Raw genomic sequence first — 21,442 nt, 5'->3', positions numbered from 1 at the left:
CAAGGTTATTCCAGTTAAGCAGCTGCGGAAGGCTGATCCCCATTTCTGAGACCTCCTCTCTTCCCCCATGGACTTAGTTGTTGGGCAGGGGTGTCTTTTAGCCATAAAAACCAAACACAGGAATGGGAATATCAGTTCTCCCTTCCTCTTAGTTGGACACATGACTGGGGTCCAAGCAGTGCCCATAGGCAGGCGCAGGATGAACAGTTTGGTTATCTGAACAGCATAGCTGCCGAGACAAATTTTCCCCATCTGCTCTGAGATGAGAGCCCTGGTCAAAGAGTAAAGGTCCAATGGGCTGGATCTGGCTCTTGAGAAAGCTGCTAATTAGATCACTGAAGTCTGATGATCAGAGAAGGAAAATTAATTCAACACTGTAATAACTCAGTATGAAAAAGAAACAGATTTTTGCTAAAAATTTTGAGTAGTTAGATCACATTGTTCCAGCAGATTGAATAATTGCAGTCACAGAACTCTCTGCAATGAGCTTTCCTTTCCCCACAACCCTGAGAAATGAGCAATCAAAGCAACAGATACCAAACAAGTACCTTCAAAAAAGATGAGATTTTTGCGTTTGGCTTTTTTGCCCTGGCTGCTTTGAGTCTGTCTTTCAGAGCATAATATATATGTTGGTTGCTGGGCATCTGAGAAATTCTCTGTATGGCTTAAAATTACACTGCCTTAGTAGGTTCCATCACTTCTTATTCTAATCTCCTTTCTTTCTTTTGTTCTCTCTTTCTCTCTCTCTTTCTGTCTGCCTGAGAGATTTCGTTTTGCTCTGCAAGTTTCAACAAATCTCACTGCTTTAGGAACAGACTTTTGTTTTTGCAAATGGATTAAAACACAGCACAGCCAGGAAAGCGGGGAGAAGAGACTGTAAAAAGAGGTTCTGAGAGACTCGGATAAAGCAAGTCACGTCTTTCCACAAGGCTTAGCGAGACCAGGTGCTGGGCTTCTACAGGTTACCATGTGCTGTTAAAGTGCTGTGCTGCAAAGAGTGTTAAGGTATTTGTACCAAGCAGACCGTAACATAAGACTGTTTTACATGAAGTTCCTAGAAGAAAACCAGTGGACACTATTAACTGCTATGTTAATTTTGCTCCTATCAGGACTGAATTGGAGTTACAGCTCCTAAAGGTCTCTTGGCCATATTATCCCAGTTATATACTAGCAGTGAAGGACACACAGCAGATGTAAGTTGATCAGAAAATGGAACAAGTGGATGCAACTGGTAAAACAATTTGAAATGTAAAGATTTGGCTTTCAACAGAAGTACAATACAACTGCAAGTTACACATGGAGGAAAAGCCACTGACAGAAGATTAARCTAGGGATGGCTGCTCTTCTGTTTGCAAACACCTAAGAAAATTACTCTTGCAGGGCATGGGAATCCCAAAGGAAATGTCTGTTTCCTAAAATATTAACTAGAAGTTCTGCCCTCCCCTTTCAGGAAACATGCTTCCTTTCATCTCACAACGGGGAGATAAAGGCTTGTGTATTTTACTATAGATCTCTCTCCCTACTGCTCCCTTCCCATCTCTCCACAAGCTCCTTGCATGCCTTCAGCCCGCAGGAAGACATATTCAACTTCAGAAAATACTGCCTCAGCAGAATGGAGTGGCTTCGAGAGCACTTTTCTCACTCTTTCAGGAGGAACTGCTCAGAACATGACTATATAAAAATACCACCTATTTCTTGCAGCTTTTGCTTTACACATGTATCACAAAGGAATTGCTTCACAACAATTCCTTTTAATTTTATGATTTAAAACAATTTTCCCCCCACCAAAGGCATTTCCTCCTCCAGTGATGAAGAAGATATAAAAAAGTAGTAATGCTTGTATTGACTGAGCTGAGCTACACTGGCAGTTCTAATGTTAATATTTGGATAACTTTTGAGACAGTTAATTGGGAGGAACCTGAATAAACAGTCACTTCTTTAAGTGGCATCTAATGTAGTTTTACTGGTCAAATAAGCAGATAGTAAAAATCAGTATTTTTTTGATTTATAAGGATTAATTTAAGAGACGATGCAAATATTCGACATTAGAATAGAATGGGTGTGAATGTTTGGAAAGACATGAATGGAAAGCAAATCCTGTGACCAGATTCAGCTCAAGAGCTCTTCCTAAATTCAAGCAGGCTGAACTCTGTGGAACTTGAGATCTATCCTTAGTTCAGTGGGGAGGAATCCTGAATTTTGACTCTACTTATTTTAGATATATGGGAATTTTTTTCCAAGCTGAGACCTGGGATCTGAAGTACAGGTTCAAATTTATCTTCTGTTTCAGTAGCTGATGGTGGACTTTGCTGGCAGCATTCGTCAGGCGGGACCCAGGGATGTGTTTTGTTTCGCATACATTTTTTTGAACAAATGTTAGGAATGGGGCAAGGGGGGAAGAGAGTGAAAGGGGCTGTTAAAAATGAGGAGAAACTGTATGGCTGTTTGCTTGGCACATGCCTAAATCTGACATTGGCTAAGCACTTTTACCTGAAAACCACACAGTAGAGGAGATTAGTGATTCCAGATGAGCTAGAAACCTGTTCCATTACTGCCCAAGAGACGACTGGAATAGTTTTATAAGAATAATCAAAGGTCTAAAATACATCATCCACTAAGATATTTTACCTTACCTAGTTTAGAGAAAACTACAGAGAGTCAGGTTAACAGATGCCAAAAAGAGGAGAGTAACCTATTATTCATACCTATAAGTCTGTAGGACAAGACACAAGATTACAGCAAGAAAGACACAGGCAAGACATTCGGACAGAAAGGCTAGACATTAGGAGAACTGCTGGTAAGGCAAGTGGAGCAGGACAAGGAACCCTCACCCCCTAGAGGCTGCAAAAAGCGGCTTAGAGAGACACCTGCCCAGAGGGGCATAGCTGACCACTGATGGGGCCTTGGGGCCGTGCACAGTAAGTCACTTCTTCAGTCCCTCTCAGACACTTTCCCCACACCATCTGACTACTTAATTAGCACAGTGAAGACAAATATAAGATCACACCTTTGATAACATTTACTTTCAGATGTATTTTGAACTCCCTTCGTGGAACCTGGAAACAAAGACTATGTAAACCAAATGAATGTGAAGCTGCAATCACCAAGAAAGATTTAAAAAGACAGATGTCTTCAAGAGCTTACTGACTCAGTTCTGCTAACCTATATTAGATTTAACAACTTCGTGACTGGGACTCTCTCTGCAATGTAATCATGCAATCTGTGTTACAAGCAGGAGGGAAGAAGCAAGGACAAGCAGAGGTGGGAAGAGAGTTCAGAGAGGCAGTACAAAAAAATTGGCCTGAAGCTCTGAAATAGCTCGAGCCAGCAGAGGCCAGGTGAAAACAGATGGGTCCTGGGACGAAGGGGAAAACCAGGCAGGGTTTTCCCACTGACTACAAAAGCCCCATTTCTCCCCTCTCTCATTTCAGGAGGGAATGTTAGCCAGCAAGCTACTCAAAAATGCCTGGAGACAGCAACCCTGGGCCCACCTCATTCTCCTCTCAACAGCTTGGAGAAACTAAGCAGCCATCAGACATGCCAATGCTGTACACATTTTCCATTGAGAAAAATCAAGAACAAATTAACTGAGGTCAAACTGACCCAAAAGAGATCAAAAATATTTCAGTTTGCTGGGTTACACAGAAATGTTTCCTCTTGGGTCACTTTGACACCAGTCATGTGGCCTGTGGCGGCCTGTGTATGTGTGGTGATGCACAAGAATGTGAAGGTAGGGTCTGCTCTGAAGCTTCTCTTTCCCAATTGCCACAGCACAGCATGGGAGATGCTGTCCAGCCACGAAGCTCTGCCCAAGGAGGAGACAAGGGATGAGGCAGCCAAAATAAAAATTTCCATGAGGCTCTTGGCAGGCGCTCAGGCAGATGAAGCTGAATATTGAACTGAGTCACAAAGTGTTTTGAAATTCTATTAAATTTTTTGTATTTTTCCTCAGCTAAAAGTGAACTGTTTTAAACTTTTAATCTAATGCATGTTGAAAATAAACTTTTAATACTATATCTAAATGGGATGGTAATTCCTATTTTTGAGTAGCTCTAATATATAGACAAGAGAGCTAATGAACAGGAAAATGACATAGGAATATATTCATTCTAGAGCTGGGGAACAGGGGGAAAAGCTTTCCCAAGTCCATGCAAGAAATGGGAAGTCATCCAAAATGAAGCTCAAGACAATTATTCTCCCCATATAAGCAAATTAAGTAAAGGCAGAAGTTCATATTTCTTTCAGTAAAGTTAGCAACAGTCCTGTGGCCCCTACTGTAGGCCATTACTCACTTTCAGCTTAGAATTTTTCTAAAAATAAGCTTCAAGTCCCTCAAAATAAGCATAGCAGTGGTATATTTTCACAACTAAAAATTGGTGAAGTGAAATTATCTTCTAAAATGTGTCAGTACAAATGTCTTTGAGACATTCTAGTTTTACTGCTTTCAGCAGCTATTAGATTAATTTACAATCAGAGAATGATTTCTTTAAACGTCAACCCTTTATATTGCTCTCTATGAGTTAAGTCTCATGCTCTCTTCCCTGATTTAAGTATTCTGATGCCACCTGGTTCAGTCCTAGGAAGCGCACTGCAGTTTCTTCTGTCTCAGAAGCCTGACCACTTTGTTACTGAATCTTTTTCCTTTCTAAAAATTTTATTTTGTGAACAATGGTAGTGGTTTTATCCCAAATTCTGCATATGGAAAACCATTTCTCCTCCCTGTTCTCCTTAGAACATGTGCTTAGAAAACAGATGCATTTATTCAGGAGGTGCCATTTTAACACAGTCACTTTTCACAGTAAATTTTTCCTCCAAAGGAAAAATTCTTTTGCTGCTGAAAAATAGTCTGCAGTAACAAAATTATTATACTTACTCTTGGTCCAACTCCTCCAATAGGTCCAAGTGGTCCTACTTCTCCCTAAAAGAAAGCAGGACTTCAGTAATCTTGATACCAAAGTCTAGCTTTTAAAGAAAATCTGCAGAGACTGCTTTTATATATGGTATCATCTTAAATTTGGTTCATATATGTATTTATGGGTCTTTAAGTCTGAGGGAAAGATTATGAGATACACTATTCTGACCTCAGTTAAATTAATTAGCTGGAAAGCCATGCCCTATGCAACTGTCAGAGACAGCCAGAAAGGCTATGAAACAGTTGGTATACATTTTTTTATAGAAATATTTTCAGTTTTGAGCAGGGGGAGACTCTGCAATGATGGTCATCCTCTCTGTCTGTCCTACAGTTACTTTCCTTCTAGCAGCATTTGACACTTGAGGACTATATGAGCAGTAGGAGCGTTCCTGCTTTTCACCTCCCCGTGACTACGGCATGGCCAATGAGTCAGCCAAGCCATTTTGCCTTTTCCAAGGGATTGAGGAGGTTGGGAGGTCAGGCTGTTATTCCCAGGAGCATAATTGTCAGGGGTTTAGGAGAAGAAATGAGACACTGTGCCTACACTGCAATGTGCACTGATATAATTATACATGACAGGGAACTGCAGTGTTAACTCTTCAGGGTAGACTCACTATAAAGTTATATTAAAGCATGGATTTGTATCAATGCTGTGTCGGGATGTCATGCTGATGTTCACTGATCCTTCTCAGTATGGAAGATTTGCTTTGGCTTTTGGAGGAAGCAGTACACAACCTTTTCAATTACAAGCAATATGAAACAGAGGAATTGAGAAACCCTATCTGCAGCCTCCCAGCTTCTAACTGAACAGATCATTTTGACGCTGTTAGCCTTTAATCACTCAAAATCTGTCCTGAAAGACCATAATTAAGCAAGCTACTTAGAAGTCCAAAGCACTATCCTCAGATTCATTGATTAAATTAATTATTTTAGCCAGAGAGACATGAGATTTTATTTTTATGGTGATAAATTAGGAATACTTAATACATTTACAAGATGAAAAGACACCTTCCTCCCCCTTCACTTAATAGGGGTCTCATCATTTACTTAAGTAGAGCTAGGATATTGTAATTAAATTCTCAAACACTTTTTCTCCCCTTGCTACCCCCACCACACTTTAAGTAAAAACCCGTGCAAGATTGGACCCAGATTCTCTGGGATTCCACTAAGACCATGAAAATAAAGCCCCATAACACTGCTAAAAGCTGCATGCAACATTTGCCGAAATGCAACAAACTTGAAATCTTGCATGACAACACCATAAATACCTAACCATTATCATCTAACAACATCCCCCAGCTTTTTATTTTAAAAGTAATCTGTTGATTAGATAATTTTTCCATCTTACCTCAACTCCTTTGGGGCCTGGTGGCCCTGGAGGCCCTCGGTCACCGAGAAGTCCCTAAACATCAAAACAATGATAGTGAGTCCTTACATCAACTAAGAGTCACGTTGGCCTAATGTCTTTCCTCTTACAAACCTGGACAGAAACTGAAAACTGAGGAAGCAGACCTCATTACTTACTATTGTCCTTTTCCCTTGGGAAATCAGGAGTAGACATAGCAGAATTTTAACATCTGTTGGAAAACTGAGTATTTTACAAACTTAAACTACATAGATTTTTCTAAGACTTTTTTTTTCATTCTTTTGAAAAGGAAATTAGAAAAATTGGATCTTGCAAAGGAACAATTGCTCTTCTAGGAAGACATAAATCATGCCATCACATTAAGATTAAAGTGGAACCAGCACAACTCTCATAGATCTTTGATTTAGGTAATTTACAGCATAACAGTTGATGATAATGTTGCAATGGAAACGAACTACAAAGTGAATTTAGACTACCAGCTTGTCCAGACCTGCTTGTGATTTTCAGCCCTTACTTCTCTGTCAGGATTATAATCAGCATCTCAGAGATAAAGAACCTTAGCCTCTGCCAACTCCGAGTTTTCACATCTGCTTATAGCAACATTTCCAAAACTTTGTTAAAATGACTTAGCAGCCAGAGGTGTGTCAAAAATCTCGGTCATCCAAATTACAATGGCAGTAATTAGGAAAAGCACTTGAACTGACGTAGGACAAAAAAAAAAAATCTGTGTAACCATATTATTAATGTTCTGGGAAAGCTAAGCTTAGCAATATCAGATAAAGCAACAAGAACAAAGAAACTGCCCTTTAGGAGAGATATGATTAGCCTCTGAAGAAAGAGATGGTGGGAAAGTTCCAAGTGTAAGCCTTATTAATTGCTTACTAATGAAGCTGAAGTCTAGACTGAAGGTGCAGGCATTGGTCCAGTAAGAGCCTACTTAGCACGCAAAGTAAAATGGAACAGAAAATGGAACCAGCCACCTCGAGGTACAGTTTCATCAATGAGCCCATCAGTGTACAAAAGCTTGGGGTGGAGAACTGCAGCATGACATGCCACTGCAAAAGCAACAGGAAGGTTTTTAGCAGCACTACCTAAATAACATCCCTGTGTAGTTAGTCAGGAAATTTTTTCTTTGGCAGAACTGTAGGTTCATTGTAACAGCAAAACACAGTAAGAGATATGGTTTTCAGTATAATGTAGTCGCACAATGGAAATGTTAGCAACACTGCTACTGCATGCACCCTTACACTGAACTTACTTGGATCTGGAAAAAAGTCTCAGACTTTAAAAGGGATATTAAGACTGAATGAACCATCCATTTCTGCTTTGAGGTTTCAGGCAAAGAACAGAAAATGAAGGTAGTCCTAGAGATGTGCCAGAATGTCTGGAAAGAATCTGGGGGAATCAGCAAATGGGGGTACCCTGCATTTCACATACATATTACTTTCCAGTTGACTGTCCCTTCCAGGACTGGAGGAACTCCTAATAGCCACTAGTAGCAAATATGTTAGCCAAACAAAACATCAATTAGCAGAGGAAGGAAGTTCTCAACTACTTCCACAGTACAACAAATGTTGCTGGAAAAACTAGTCCTGTAGCCAGAATATGTCTGTCTTTTCCTCTCAGTTTTCTTGGTTGCAGAACAGAAATACTTGCAAGAATAACATAGGAAACAAACAGAAAATTATTTCAGAACCTCTCAAAGTAAAAACATTTATTTTTTTTTCTTTTATGTAAGTGCGCTTTTTTTTTTTTTTTATGAGCAGTGGATCAAGATCAAACACCTTCTAAAATATGTTTTCCAAGCTGAATAATGTGTTGTAGATCAAATTATATAATATAACCTTTGAACATCACTTTAAGGAGGTCAGATTTGCTGATTACTGCACTAATTTGGAGGAAATGGACAATCCAGAAGTGCTGCTGGTTTTTAGAGATGGCTGATCATGCTCACAGAGCTTAAGCTTTCCACCATGATGCTGAATTTCTCCCATGCCAGCTGCCAAGAAATGAAGTTTACCTTGCCTTCTTGGCTTTTAAAATGAGTATTGCTTCTGAGGAAGCATAAAACAAAAGCATAAGGAGAGCATAGTGAAAACAATTTTCCTTAAAAAAGCTGGGGGAAAATTTTTGAAACTTCAGTCAACACAAGACATCTGGGAATCCTGAAAGCCACACATTTCCAGCATTACGCAGACCTTCTCCATTGGTAATAAAAGCAGTGTAAGAACTTTTCCAATTTGGTAATACTTCATCTCAAATGTAAGCCATCTATTCTCCCTGGTTAAAGTAGGCTGTCTAAGCTTTTTGCATCTAAGAGCAAATGTGCTGGAGGCCACCAAATCTCATTCAGCTATGTAATTCTGTATCGAAGGAAGGCAGAGTCTAAAATAAACATTGTGGACTACCTCTTAGCACTTTTTTGCTGGAATTTAGGTGAAAAGGCAATAAATCAGTACTGTAGGTCTGAGACCAACTCAATTCTAACAAAAACATCTAATTTTGCACTTTGGATATAATGAGGAATAATATAATCTCACTTAGCAAAGGAACCAGGTAGTGGGATTAGATCTCAGTTACAGCATTCATGTATCAGTAGCTTGGATAGTTAAATTTGATCTGTAGTTCAAGAACACCTGTGTTTGTCTTCTTCTGTGTTCCCTAGACCCTAGACATAATCTTTCATCAAAAGCTCTTTTTAAGTGCCCTGCTAATTCACTGTTCTCAGAAACACAGGAGCAACTATCACGGCAACATTCAGCAAAGAATCATTCATAAAAGGCTGCCAACATCATACATAGAAATAAGAAAAACAAACAAGTTAACCAAGCTATAAATGAGAATGAAATACATGAAAAGGTCCACGCCTGTCTCTGGAAATGTTCTTAACTTCTCCCCTTTGCCCCACCAAATACTGAGTTCTCAGCCACCCCAGTAAATTAATGTCTGGGCTATTTTGGGACAAGGATCTTGACACAGCTCAAAGATAAGAGATGCAGCAAAAACTGAGCATGACTAGGGCTTTGGCAACTGGATTATTTAAGATGTTCTCTAGAATGATGAATTTTGGCATAGAGGGAAAATTACCATTTTCCATTTTTAAACCACTTACAGTTCCCTGCTTTTTCTTAAGCAAGCTGCCCCAGAATTTCACTGCTGGGCTGATGAGAAATCTTTTAATTTCCATCTCAGTTGATTCACGGCAGCTCACATATTTTGTCCTTGGCCCAGTGTCATTGTTGGTCTTGCACAGTTCTTTTGTCTCCTTAATTTTTGCCCTCCACTTTACTTACACAGCTCAGACAGGCCCTTTATTTTGGTAGGAAAAATAAGCCATCTCTCATAATACAGTCATTCAAACAGCCTTTTCTCCGTCTATACCCATTTGATTGAGTCCTTCTTGAATACAAATGCTTGGAACTGCATGTGCTACTTAGATAAAGTCTTCCCGTGCTTTGTACAATGGCATTAACAAAACACCTTGCCTGATGTGTTCTAGAATTACACTTCATTTCTAACAGCCTTATCACACTCTTCCTTCAAAGAGACCTGGCAGTGTCTTTCCTTCTACTGCTGGCTGTGAAGCCCTCACTTTACAGTAGGATTTATTGTTTTAACCCCTGCACACATGAGTTTGGAGTAACAGAATCACAGAAACGCTGAGGTTGGAAGGGACCTCTGGAGATCATCTAGTCCAACCCCCCTGCTCAAGCAGGGTCACCTAGAGCACATTGCACAGGATCGCATCCAGGCGGGTTTTGAATATCTCCAGGGAAGGAGACTCCACAACCTCTCTGGGCAACCTGTTCCAGTGCTCTGTCACCCTMACAGTGAAAAAGTTTCTCCTCATGTTCAGATGGAAGYGTCTGTGTTTCAGTTTGTGCCCGTTGCCTCGCGTCCTGTCACTCGGCACCACTGAAAAGAGTCTGGYYCCATCCTCTCGACACCCTCCCTTCAGATACTTGTACACGTTGATAAGATCTCCTCTCAGCCTTCTCTTCTCCAGGCTAAAGAGGCCAAGCTCTCTCAGCCTTTCCTCATAAGAGAGATGCTCCAGTCCCCTAATCATCTTTGTAGCCCTTCGCTGGACTTGCTCCAGTAGTGCCACAAGAAGCAGGACGAATTGGTACAAAGGACAATTTTTAAGGTTATATGAAGATGCTCAACTTTGTTCCTTATACAAATTTCATTCTGACATACTTGAGCCTATTTATTACTGAAAATACTATGTAAGAAAAGTCCTAAGAATGATAAATGAGGAACTTCACTGGTACTTTCCTTTCAACCACAAATAGTCAATTTTTAGTTACAACCCAGTCACCTCTCTACAGGTTAATTTCTGACCCACCTACATTTTTTGTACTGGTCTCTACCTTTTCCATTTTAAACAAAAATTTTCCAGATGTGCTTTTATCCAAAACTTCATTGAAAACTTTTTATATATGACTTATTGCCTAAACCTGGTTTAAAATATTAGTTACTCTACTAAAGAACAGATGCTCAATGAATCTGGCACTGTCCATCCTTTAGTAGATGCATGTGAATTTTATCCATTTTTCCATATTTTTAGCTATTAATTCCTTCAAAATTTGTTCCAAAATATCATGTATTATTCAGGTGAGCTTATAGAGGTCTGTGTGCATTTGGAATTCATTTTCTCTTATTTAAATATAGGTGAAATATGTACTACTTTCTAGCTACATGGTGCTATTGCCACACTTCCTTGCACTTGACTTGCCATTATGTTTCCATCTAACGCAGAAATTACCCTCATAACTGTGTGGACAGCATTAAACATTAGTCTGACTTCCTCATATAAACACCTGAGGCAAAGTATCTGTAGTCCGACAATAAAATTACTTTCGTGTAATACCAGTGTCCATCTTTCAGAGCTTTTCCTCAGAGATTTATACTGTTTACTGCTATTGTGAATAAAGTTTCACATAGTCTTACCTTTGGACCTTCAGGGCCATTTACTCCAGGTACACCAATATCTCCTGGAAAACCCTAATTAAAACAGACAGACAAATGATTTATAATGTAGGAATGTTTTCAATGTATTTGTTTTGATTCTGTTCACTCATTCAAGAAATTTAACAAACCTGAATCACAGAAATGAAGAAATAGATTTGTTCTACCATCCTCAGAATGTCAAAGTCCATTAAGTTCCCTTGACAGGACTTGCATAAGTGACAGATTTTAGGCGGCTTTCATTAAACGCAATTTAGCAGATGTCAGTATGGATTTAATTTCTCTTAACATGAGACTTTTTATCCACTAAACAGTGTTTGTAATTAAACCATTGGACTGGTCCTGATATACAAAAACCCCACAAAGCAGCAAGCTTTAATTCAACTTTTTTTTTTTAAAAAAAAAAGCTTCGAGTGCAGCCAAAGCAATTCTTGGCCTGGCTTTAAGGACCAGATCACTGCAAGATTAAGAAAATGGTAGGAAGCCTTTTGCCTCCAAATCAGCAGGTGCTAATCTAGTTCTGGCTGGTAGTAAGTGAAGGTCAGTAGCACATAATATTATTCAGAATAAGCCTTTGTGAAATAGTGTGTGGTATAGGTCCAGTTGTTGGTAAAGAACAAACCAAATATGCAAAAGAAATGAATTACCTAAAACTGTCACCTAAAACTATTTGGCCAGTAGGCGCTGAGTGGGACACCATGGATATACTTCTATGTCAGAGAAATCCAGTGCTACAAGGAGACTGCTTTACAAGGAACGAGTTTATTTTAAGGAAACAAAAATGATGCTGCTAACCCATATGCAACATAAACATTAGTGAGTTAAGTTTCATAAACACTCCCTGAAGAAATGTAATCTTTGTATTTGTAGGATAAAGTAAAGCATTGGTAACTCTGACTCTTTAATTAGCACAGGGGCCACTCAGTCACCTGCCAGCATAATATTTTATTTTGTTATTTTTATAACCTTTTAAATTCTAAAAAAATTGCCTATATGAAAATAGAAAAAAACTGTTGCTGAAAAGTTTTGTTCTGAGTAAAATATTTATTACAAGTTCTGTGCGCATCCTATGCCCAATGCTAGTAAACACTAGTTACCTTCTTCCTTAACAGAAAATCATTGCAAAGTGAAAATTAGAAATATCATTCTTTGCATGCATACTTGTCCAGTTATGGAAGTAAAAGCACTATACACGTTCAAAAGATTTTAAAGAACATTTCATAAAGAACTTCCAGCATGAAATTCCCTCTGGCACTCTTCCATACTGCAGGCTAATGCATGTCAACAGTAAAGCTTCAAGAGTCATTTTTAGTTTCTTCAAGCACAAGAGAGGCATACAAAATTGTCTCACTGGGTGAAATATAGTTAGCTGCACTCTGTTCTCCCAAAACAACCGAGCTTGAAATACAGCTGATAACCATTTTTAATGATCATTCAAAATTGGCTGATATTAATCACAAAACACTTACCAGAAAGGTAAAGTGAAGTCAGACTAAAGCAAGAGGTTTATAAGAAAATACTACTTCCCCCATAAGTAGAACAGTACAGCTGTCACATAATAATAAAAGAAAAAAGTATTTAGGGCGTCACTGTTCTTAGCTGATGGTTTCTTCTGCTTACTTTTTATAAATTGATCTTAAGAGGATGCAAATAGAGTTATAAACAGGACAAATAGGTAAATAGGATGCAAATATTGTTAGATGTGTTTATTTAATAAATCTAAAATACATGTAGGAAACAAAAAATATAAAACAATCATGATTTCTTAAAAAAAACCCTTCAATGTTATTACTTGAATACTAATGAATGCTAAAGAAAACCCGATAGTAAGCTGTAAAAGAATTCTGCTGAATTTTCAGAATAACTGGAACCACCGTAACATGCAGCGTTTCACAAAAATGTCAAAAAATCATTTCTTTTTGCAACAAAACAGTAATTACTAGTAGAGTTGTGCAAGACCTCCAACATGCCTCTAGGTGGCACATGGCTTATTAGTCACAGGTGACAAAGGCATCCAGACTGTTACCTAAATTACATCGTTTGTATCAGCCCACATTTCTAAACAGTTTTTAAGAATTTTTTTAAAAATCCTGACCAAACTCACCTACTGAACTATACTGGAGAGTTAGGTCAATGCTATGGAAGTTGCTAAGTTATCCTATCATATTCTGAAATTTGCTGAGTTTACAGGCATTAAATAATTAAAGGAGAGGGATATTGTACATCTATATATCTTTATAATTTTCTAATGTGTGAAAATGCACTAAATGTGACACAGAGACAACTTCCCTTATGTTAATAAACATTCCAGAAAATATTTTGTCACAGAAAATGTCTACTTAGAAAGATTCCTACATTTTTGTAAGGGAATTCATCTTACTTATTTGCATAAATACTTCCAGAAGACATTCAGTAAGAACTATGAGATGTAAGTGTTGACAACTGCAATGCATTAGAACAATCATTACATTTGGAAACGTTACTATTTCAAACAAAGTCTTATGATATGAGAGGGCTATTAGCCAGAAAGCATCAACCTTAGCAATGCTAAATGTTTAAAACCTTCATCATTTTTCTTTGCTATAAGTCTGTTTTAGTTTTTCACTCTTGAGCACTACCTACAGAGAAGATGTAGATGCTGTGGCAGTCCTAGAAGACTCTTTCCAAGTTGTTCTCACATCCCATGACAATAACCCATGGCATAATGGTGCCATGTAAGACAATTCAAGAAAATGAATGAACCAGAAAGGAGTTTTTAAAACAGCTCAGCAAATGTGTTTGCCCTTCAAGTTACAAGCAGTGCCATGGTATACTTCTACCTATATTTGAATTTGCCAAGAGTTATTCAGCAGCCAATTTCCCATAAAGCCACTCCAGAATAAAACACAAAATCATTATTCTTGCATAAAGGTTAAGGCTGGGAAATCAATGTGTAGTTTCCAGCTGTAATATGTAATTTTCAGCTGACACCCTTCAGAACAAAATATTAATAGATATTATGATTTCTTCTAAGGAAATGTAGAGGATAGACTCTGGACTTTGCCACCAGCCTGAAGTCTGACAGCTAGTAGGTTACAAAATATTTTCAAAATCTTGCAGCCAACATGGCCTTTTGCCAGCAAAGCACTTTAGAGTTCACTTAGTTTAATCATATTAGAAGTATCAAAAATCACTGAAGTACCAGCTATCTCAAAACACAGGTGATTTAATCTTACTGTGAAAGCATTCATTTTTGTGCTGAATGCATTTAAACATGAAATATGTTTCATAAAGAAATAAATAATACTAATATTTTGGTCCCATTTATCTATATAATAAATAACAAAACCCTGCAGAGACCAACGGATTGCTACTGTGCCAGTGTACGCTTTTTAGCACTGAGGTCAGTCCTCACAGAGATGGCAGATCTGCAAAGGCTATTGCTTTTCTCTCACTCATTTTCTGTGTGGCTGCTAATACGGGAGCAGACTATTGAGATGTTTGGGACATGCTCCGTTTCCACGAGGAATTCCCTTGCATTTGCAGAATCCAACTTGCCCCAAGGGTTTTCCACAAGACGTATGCCAGCATCGCTGTTAGGCACTGGCCCTCACGCCCTCTAGCTCCCTGAGGCGCTCCCCAGCCGTCCTCAGCGGGGCTGGGAAGGGAGCGCTGTGTAAGGGCAGCACAGAGCAAAAACCTCTCTGGGGTCTGTGATAGTCCCTTCGGTTGCTGAGTTTCCCTGCTCAGAAATGATTTCATTCAGTTACATGCAATGTTTCATTTGAATGAGAAAATAGAATGAATTTTCAGAAGTGATACTGACTAAATGCAGCCCCTGAATTTCAACAAGAAGCTTTATTAAAGCTTTTTTATAAAAGGAAATCTCCAAAGGAAGATTTCTGCATAAAGCTACAGTCTCTCTAGATCAAGCAAATGAGAGATATAATTCTGCTTTCTCAAATAAGCCTTTATTATTCTTCTGAAAGGACAAGCTCTGCAGAGACAGAACTTAATTCAAAAAACCTATTTTCTCTCTCACACCTCTCCGTGAGGTCTCATACAGCTCTGTCTGAAAAAGAAAAACCTACAAGAATACAAATCCAATGCAAAATATCTATGAAGGTCTGTGAAAATGCACTAGGACCTAGAAGAAGCAGACTGAACTATCAGAATCACTCTGAAGAAAACAAACTACACTGAAGGGTCAGCTGAAGACTCCCTTTTCAACATTATTAGAAAGGCAAAGTAAATTGAATATTTCTCCAAAATTAGTGCATATTTCTTTAAAAAAAGATCAGAAAGAGGTGTTTATGCCAAGCAAGTTTGAGGGAACTAGTTAAAGATTCTTCAAACAAAGGCAAGCAGAAACTATCAGGCTTTCAGCAATCAGAACAGTTCTTCAGACATATGCCAAAGCATGCAAATAATTCAGCTATAAAATTGTCTTTATTTCTGTATGCTCTTCAAGTCATTTATATGTTAACCTATTTTATTTGATAAGTTTGATAAGTCATTTGATTTATTTAATACTGAAAGGCTATTGCATTCATGGTATTGTTTACACAGCCTCAAAACATCATGTGATAAGATAAAACACGCATCAAAAAAACTTTTTTCTCTTTTGAAACAAACAATTCAAAGCAGCCAATGATTCACTTACAAAAAATGTGCCTTTTTGACTGTTTACTATTATACAAATGTACCCTTTTTCTTTGAAATGCTATTGCCTTGAGCATGAAACATATAGCAGCTGAATCCCATATGAGTACCTTCCTGAAAGAACGAGCTAAATACTTCAAATCAAAATAATCTGCAGATGAAATAAAGTTCTGTTGAAGATAATGACTAATACTCCCTGTGCTCCAGATGAAAACTATTTATAATACTCAGAGTACTTCTGAAGGCACATCTGAAGGAAACCATCACCCCCATTCTTGGGGGATAATTAAATGTGATTCTTAGCAAAATTTGCCTATAAGTAAAATGCTATGGATACCTGTCTTTTAAAACCTATTCTAATTTCATTCAGCTTAGAATATCCATTACATACCTAACTTCAGTATACACAGTATGTAAATGTGGGTGTTGTGGGTTAAAACACAGTTAGACCAGCACTTTCTGATAGTTATATCAATAAAATAAAGCTCTCTAGAAAGTTGTAAATTTGGATGTTTGTTTTTAGATGCCATGACAAAGCAGGAAAGCTTGTAAACTGACCAAGAATACACTCTGTAAAGGGCTTGCTAATATCCTGTGCTTTGTGAGCAGCAAGCACTCCAGCATGCGACAGCCCCTGGCTCTGTGGCCATATACCCAGAAGAGTTTGGCTTGATGCTGCAGGACCTCTGCACTGAAAAAAATGCATGTGGCAGCCAAGCGTCCTACAGCCGCCCAGAGAACAAGAGCAAGGCCCTCGTTCCTCCCCCCTTACACCCCTGCTGGTCAGCACTGCAATTCCCAGCGCAGCTTCGCCATGAGTGGGTGGCTTATTTCAGCTCCGACCTGGTACACCTCTGCTACACAGCTGCAGGGGAAAGACTGGGGAAACAACTCACTGCTGAACTGCATCTAAAAAGCCTAAAACCTTGGATAACAAATGAAGCGTGCTGGGCCTGCTCCTGCCGTTGTGTGCAGAGCAACTATAGACTTCAGCCACAGTAACGCCTGATTTACAACAGTCTATATGGAAGAGAATCAGGAATGGGACTGCTTATTCTTCATATGGGAAAGACCCAGAAAAACAAAAACAAAAACACCTCCCCTTCCCCCCACGACCCAAACCCCCCCCCCCGAACCTGGAACCAGAATTGGCTCACACGATCCACAGTTACTTATCTCACGCCGACCTGAATCAGCAGCTTGAATCTGGGGACGGGGTACACTTGTAAATCCCACTCTAAGTTTTGGACAGCAGGAGAGAGAGCTAGTTTGAAGTAGTATTTGACATGTTCTGCTACTGGGCAACAGTGGCAACAAATCCCAGTGCCGTTTTTTGTTTATTTTTTTTTGTTTTTAAACAACAACCACCACCCACCTTTCCTCAAAGGCATATAGGTTATCATGTCCATACCACCTTCAAATTACTCTCCTTAGAAGAAACTATTCACTAGAATTCTGGAGTCTGTAACAGCTATTGCTATTTCCAGAAGCATAAAGGAGACCACGTAGTATGGAATTTAACATTTCCATTTTCTACATGGGGTCACAAAAAGTCTGAGCATTCAGATAATGAAAGAGGAACAGGAAAAACAGCTCTGTTTGACCTGCCGGCTGCCTGTTTTTAGAGCTCTTGAAAGGAAGATGACTAGAGATGCACCGTCAGGATCCTGTATAAAAAACTGCAGTAACTAACTGCTCATACCTCATATCTGATTGTGTCTAGACAGCTCCTGGCAATAACAATTAGCTACTTTTATAAGGTATAAAATAACAGGGAAAATAAGATACAATCTTCAAGTTTAAGTAGATATTTTTTCTTCCTTCTATTAAAGAACTTCTGGAATTTCCAGTTTCTTCAAGATCCTGGTATACAGCTGTTCTGCCTCCCTTCCATTTCTGCTGTTTTACCATATGGTGACCATGTTTTTATGTGTGCACACAGGACAGGCAAAACTGATTTTATTTCATAAGGGTTTGGCTTGCGTGAATAAAGCTAAGAGAAGCACCTCTTTATAGTTTTAAATCTGACATTTTGCAGTCAAATATTCAAAGAAAAACACCTGATGAGTCATGCTTTGATTACCTATCCAGAAACACTTCATTTGCCTTCCCAGGCCTGAAGTAATTCTGCACCCCTGAGCTGAGCTTTTCAGAGAGGAAGTTTTCCCATCCGTATCTGCACTGAAGGTCCTAGCTCTGAGCAGTGAATTTCTCCCTGGTGCTTAATGATGCTTCCCATGTCACTGGTGCCTATTCTTTGCATTCCTTCCAACTAAAATTATTTTGTAAGAGGGAAATATTCAGCCAGGCTTGGAAGATTCTGTTTGTGAACATGTTGCGGAATTCATGAAGGGAAGTGGGTCTGAGAAACCACGCGATGGGGGTAATCCCTGCAACACCTGGATTTGCATGACAGCTCATCCCAACTGCATATGCAAATGAGGCACTTCTGCTGTATTCAAGGATCCTGTATATTAATATTTTGCTTTAAAAATTATGAGCTAAATCTTCTGTACCTTAAGGAGAAGAATTAACCCATCGGCCTCTAGGATATGACTAAATAAAAAGTACTCTCTGAATCAAATAAGACAACAATATTTGTGAAACAAACCCATTTGACTGATTTTTATAATTTAAAAGTAAATGACATTCCATTTATATTTAATCAAGCAATTTCTTACCTCAGGACCTGGAGGACCCAGTGGTCCATGTGATCCAGGATCTCCAATTTTTCCCTTAAAAGAATCCAGGCTGTTAGGTTTTTGATAAAAAATTGAATTTTTTAAACAACAGACTCTTATTAAGATTTCAAAAAATTACCAAAAAGGAAACCAACAAAATTGTTGAGCTGACTTTTCTATTAAATAGGAAATTTTATATTGCTTCTCTTTGGATTAAATTAAGACTCGTTCTTCATACCTCGTTGAAGCTGCAATGAATAAAATGCAAATTAGTTTTAGATAAATAAAATTGGGAGGTTTGGGATAGCCCAAATATTTGTATAAATAACAAATTTGAAATATACGGCTGTCTTCATAACAAAAAATTGTATATTGTTTAAAAGGCCAGGAAGTAACTGTTACGAATATTGGTTTATATACTTACCAATATATCTTAACTGGCCATTCCTGGCCAAAGAATTTAATTGAGCCCTATCCACAGGTTGTAATGACTCCGTTATACACAAATACTGACATACCTAAAAAACTGACCAAAATATTTCTCTAAATTATATCTGCTCTTTCACATTTTTAAACCTTTGTTGCTGCTGCTGCTGCTGCCATAACTGCATGTTCCTTAGTAAAACTCAAGCCTAACCTGGAAAATCTTCTTATGTTTTTAATATAATTGTTTGCTTATTTCTGCAAAGTTAAACATGTTACTTGCAGGACTGAGCTCTCATATCTTATTTTAATGAAGGTGAAGAAGTTGTTCACATCCAATTTGTGATTGAAGTCCACCATTTCTTGGGAAAGGGCTAAAGCGCATGCTTATCTTTAAATATAACAGGCCATGTTTTTGCATGTAAGGGTAAGCAAATTTGTAAAAGTCTTGCAAGGTCAGGGTTTACACTGTAAATTATCTAGGACAAAATAAGAGTTTTTTTTAATTGATTCTAAGGACCTATGACGTTTCAGACAGCTATGTAGGTTATCCAATGGTGGTTTCACTGCACATATGAAAGCTGAGACTGGAGTGATTAATCCTTTAAAAGCATTAAGTGTTGGCTGCTCTTAATTATACACAGAAAAGAGGTTTGGAAAAGTTAAAATCATGAAGTCAATTCAGAAGCCCAGGACTGCATTATTAGAATGAAAATCACTAAATGCTTTATTTTGTGTTACAGGTAACATCAGACCCTTAAGCTATGTCTTAACATTTACAAACAGATACTTCTAAATTGCCCCAAATCAGTAATTACTATAATCCATGACCGCTCCCATCCCTGTGAGAAATGACTGGCCATTATTACAAGATTTCCCACTCTCTCTGCAAATTCACCTAGCCCAAATGGTCACCTGGGCAGCTTCCAAATCTTTTAGTGAATTTGGTTCTGACATTATGATGATGTCTGTTCCCTGAAACCGACTGTCACAGAATGCCAAATGTCATAAGTAACTCCCATATTAAAATCTGACATATATAATATATACTGATCTTAATATTATAACTCACACATGTCAGGATCTGACTGAGTCACCAATTATAAATCACTAAAAATAAAACAAACTTAGGCCTTATTCTTTGTGCATTTTGACATTAAGTGGCTTCTAGAGGATGACATGTGGCCTAAACGTGAGACACAGAGAAGTATCAAATAGAACATACAGTGATATACTGACAGCAAAAATAAATGTTTAAACTTACAGGAGGTCCTGGCTTTCCTCTGATCCCTGGGGGTCCTGGTAAACCAAGAGCACCCTGAAAAAAGAAAGCTATTAAATACAAATGAAAATGTATCATTGCCTTATGTTGGAAGCAGTAAATAGATTGCTATACTTTGCCACCCAAAGCAGGCTTCAAAATCATTCTGCGGGATCTGAAATGAGTTCAGCAAAAGAGTTCTCGCAGGATGCACTATTTTAGTGACTTCTGATGTACCAGTCAAAGAAACAGAATACTTGTTTGTCTCAGTTTCCTACCAGGTGACATGCCAGACCATGGGCTGCTGCTAAGCAAAGCTGGTCCAGATGAAGTTCAAATGAAGTCTCAGGATCAAGGGAAAGGATCTTGTACAACAGCCTCTGAGCAGGTTTCAGTAGGAAATGGATCACACCAAACTACTTCTCTTGGTTGATGCATCTCTGAACACACAACAGCCAGAATTCTGCCCATGCCCTTTACCTGTCTTCATTGACTACTTTCCCCAACTGAGTTTTAATTAGCATAGCATTTTTGAAAAATATGTTAATTCAGTGTTACCCAGTAACTTTTACTACTGCATTCTACTTTTATGCAAATGAGTTGTTGCACTTTAAAAGCCTAAAGAAGTGGCTGAAATTGGACAATTCTGTAAAACAGTGCAATTAAAAATTACCTTGTCTCCTGGGTACCCCTGGTCTCCTGGCTCTCCTGCAAGGCCATGTTCACCCTAAACAACATATTATTTTATACAGATATATGTATGTGGCTTATAACAGGGTAGTTCTCAGAATTAGAGAAGGAGAAAAACAAAATCAGTGCTTAGTATTTAAAACTGTAGCACAGATCTTTGAATGACATTGCAAGATGTTGCACTGCAGCACCCAGGCCAGCAAACCCTACAGACACAGCACTGGACACTGTTATGCTCAGTAAGAAGTACTCTGTCCAGAAGTGAGTTTGCCCAAAGGATCAATTTCCAGGTCTGAAATAGTTTATAAAAAGAAAAAGCAGAAGAGAAAAGAAATCAAAAAGAAAAATGGAAGGCTTTGTCAAGCATGTTATTTTGCTCAAGTTTTGATAAAGGAAGTCTGACAGGAATGTATCTCTAGGATAATGGAACTATTTAAATCACCTTATCACCTTTCATTCCAGGCTGTCCCACACTCCCTGGAAGACCCTGTTAAAGT

The 21,442-nt window shown here is 38.5% G+C and overlaps 1 protein-coding gene across 1 annotated transcript in view; it reads right to left on the bottom strand.

Moving 5' to 3' along the window:
* COL24A1 (collagen type XXIV alpha 1 chain) overlaps positions 1-21,442 on the bottom strand; it is a 180,933-nt gene that overhangs the window by 73,024 nt on the left and 86,467 nt on the right. Inside the window, exons 16-22 of the mRNA XM_026057594.1 lie at positions 21,388-21,432; positions 20,929-20,982; positions 20,259-20,312; positions 18,572-18,625; positions 11,232-11,285; positions 6,261-6,314; positions 4,874-4,918 (exon numbers count right to left, since the gene is read on the bottom strand). Coding sequence (XP_025913379.1) covers positions 4,874-4,918; positions 6,261-6,314; positions 11,232-11,285; positions 18,572-18,625; positions 20,259-20,312; positions 20,929-20,982; positions 21,388-21,432 — 360 coding nt within the window. The remainder of the gene's footprint in view (positions 1-4,873; positions 4,919-6,260; positions 6,315-11,231; positions 11,286-18,571; positions 18,626-20,258; positions 20,313-20,928; positions 20,983-21,387; positions 21,433-21,442) is intronic.

This window comes from Apteryx rowi, unplaced genomic scaffold, assembly GCF_003343035.1.
Source record: "Apteryx rowi isolate R43461 unplaced genomic scaffold, aptRow1 scaffold_14, whole genome shotgun sequence".
NCBI lineage: Eukaryota > Metazoa > Chordata > Aves > Apterygiformes > Apterygidae > Apteryx > Apteryx rowi.
This window is presented reverse-complemented; position numbering and strand designations above follow the sequence as displayed.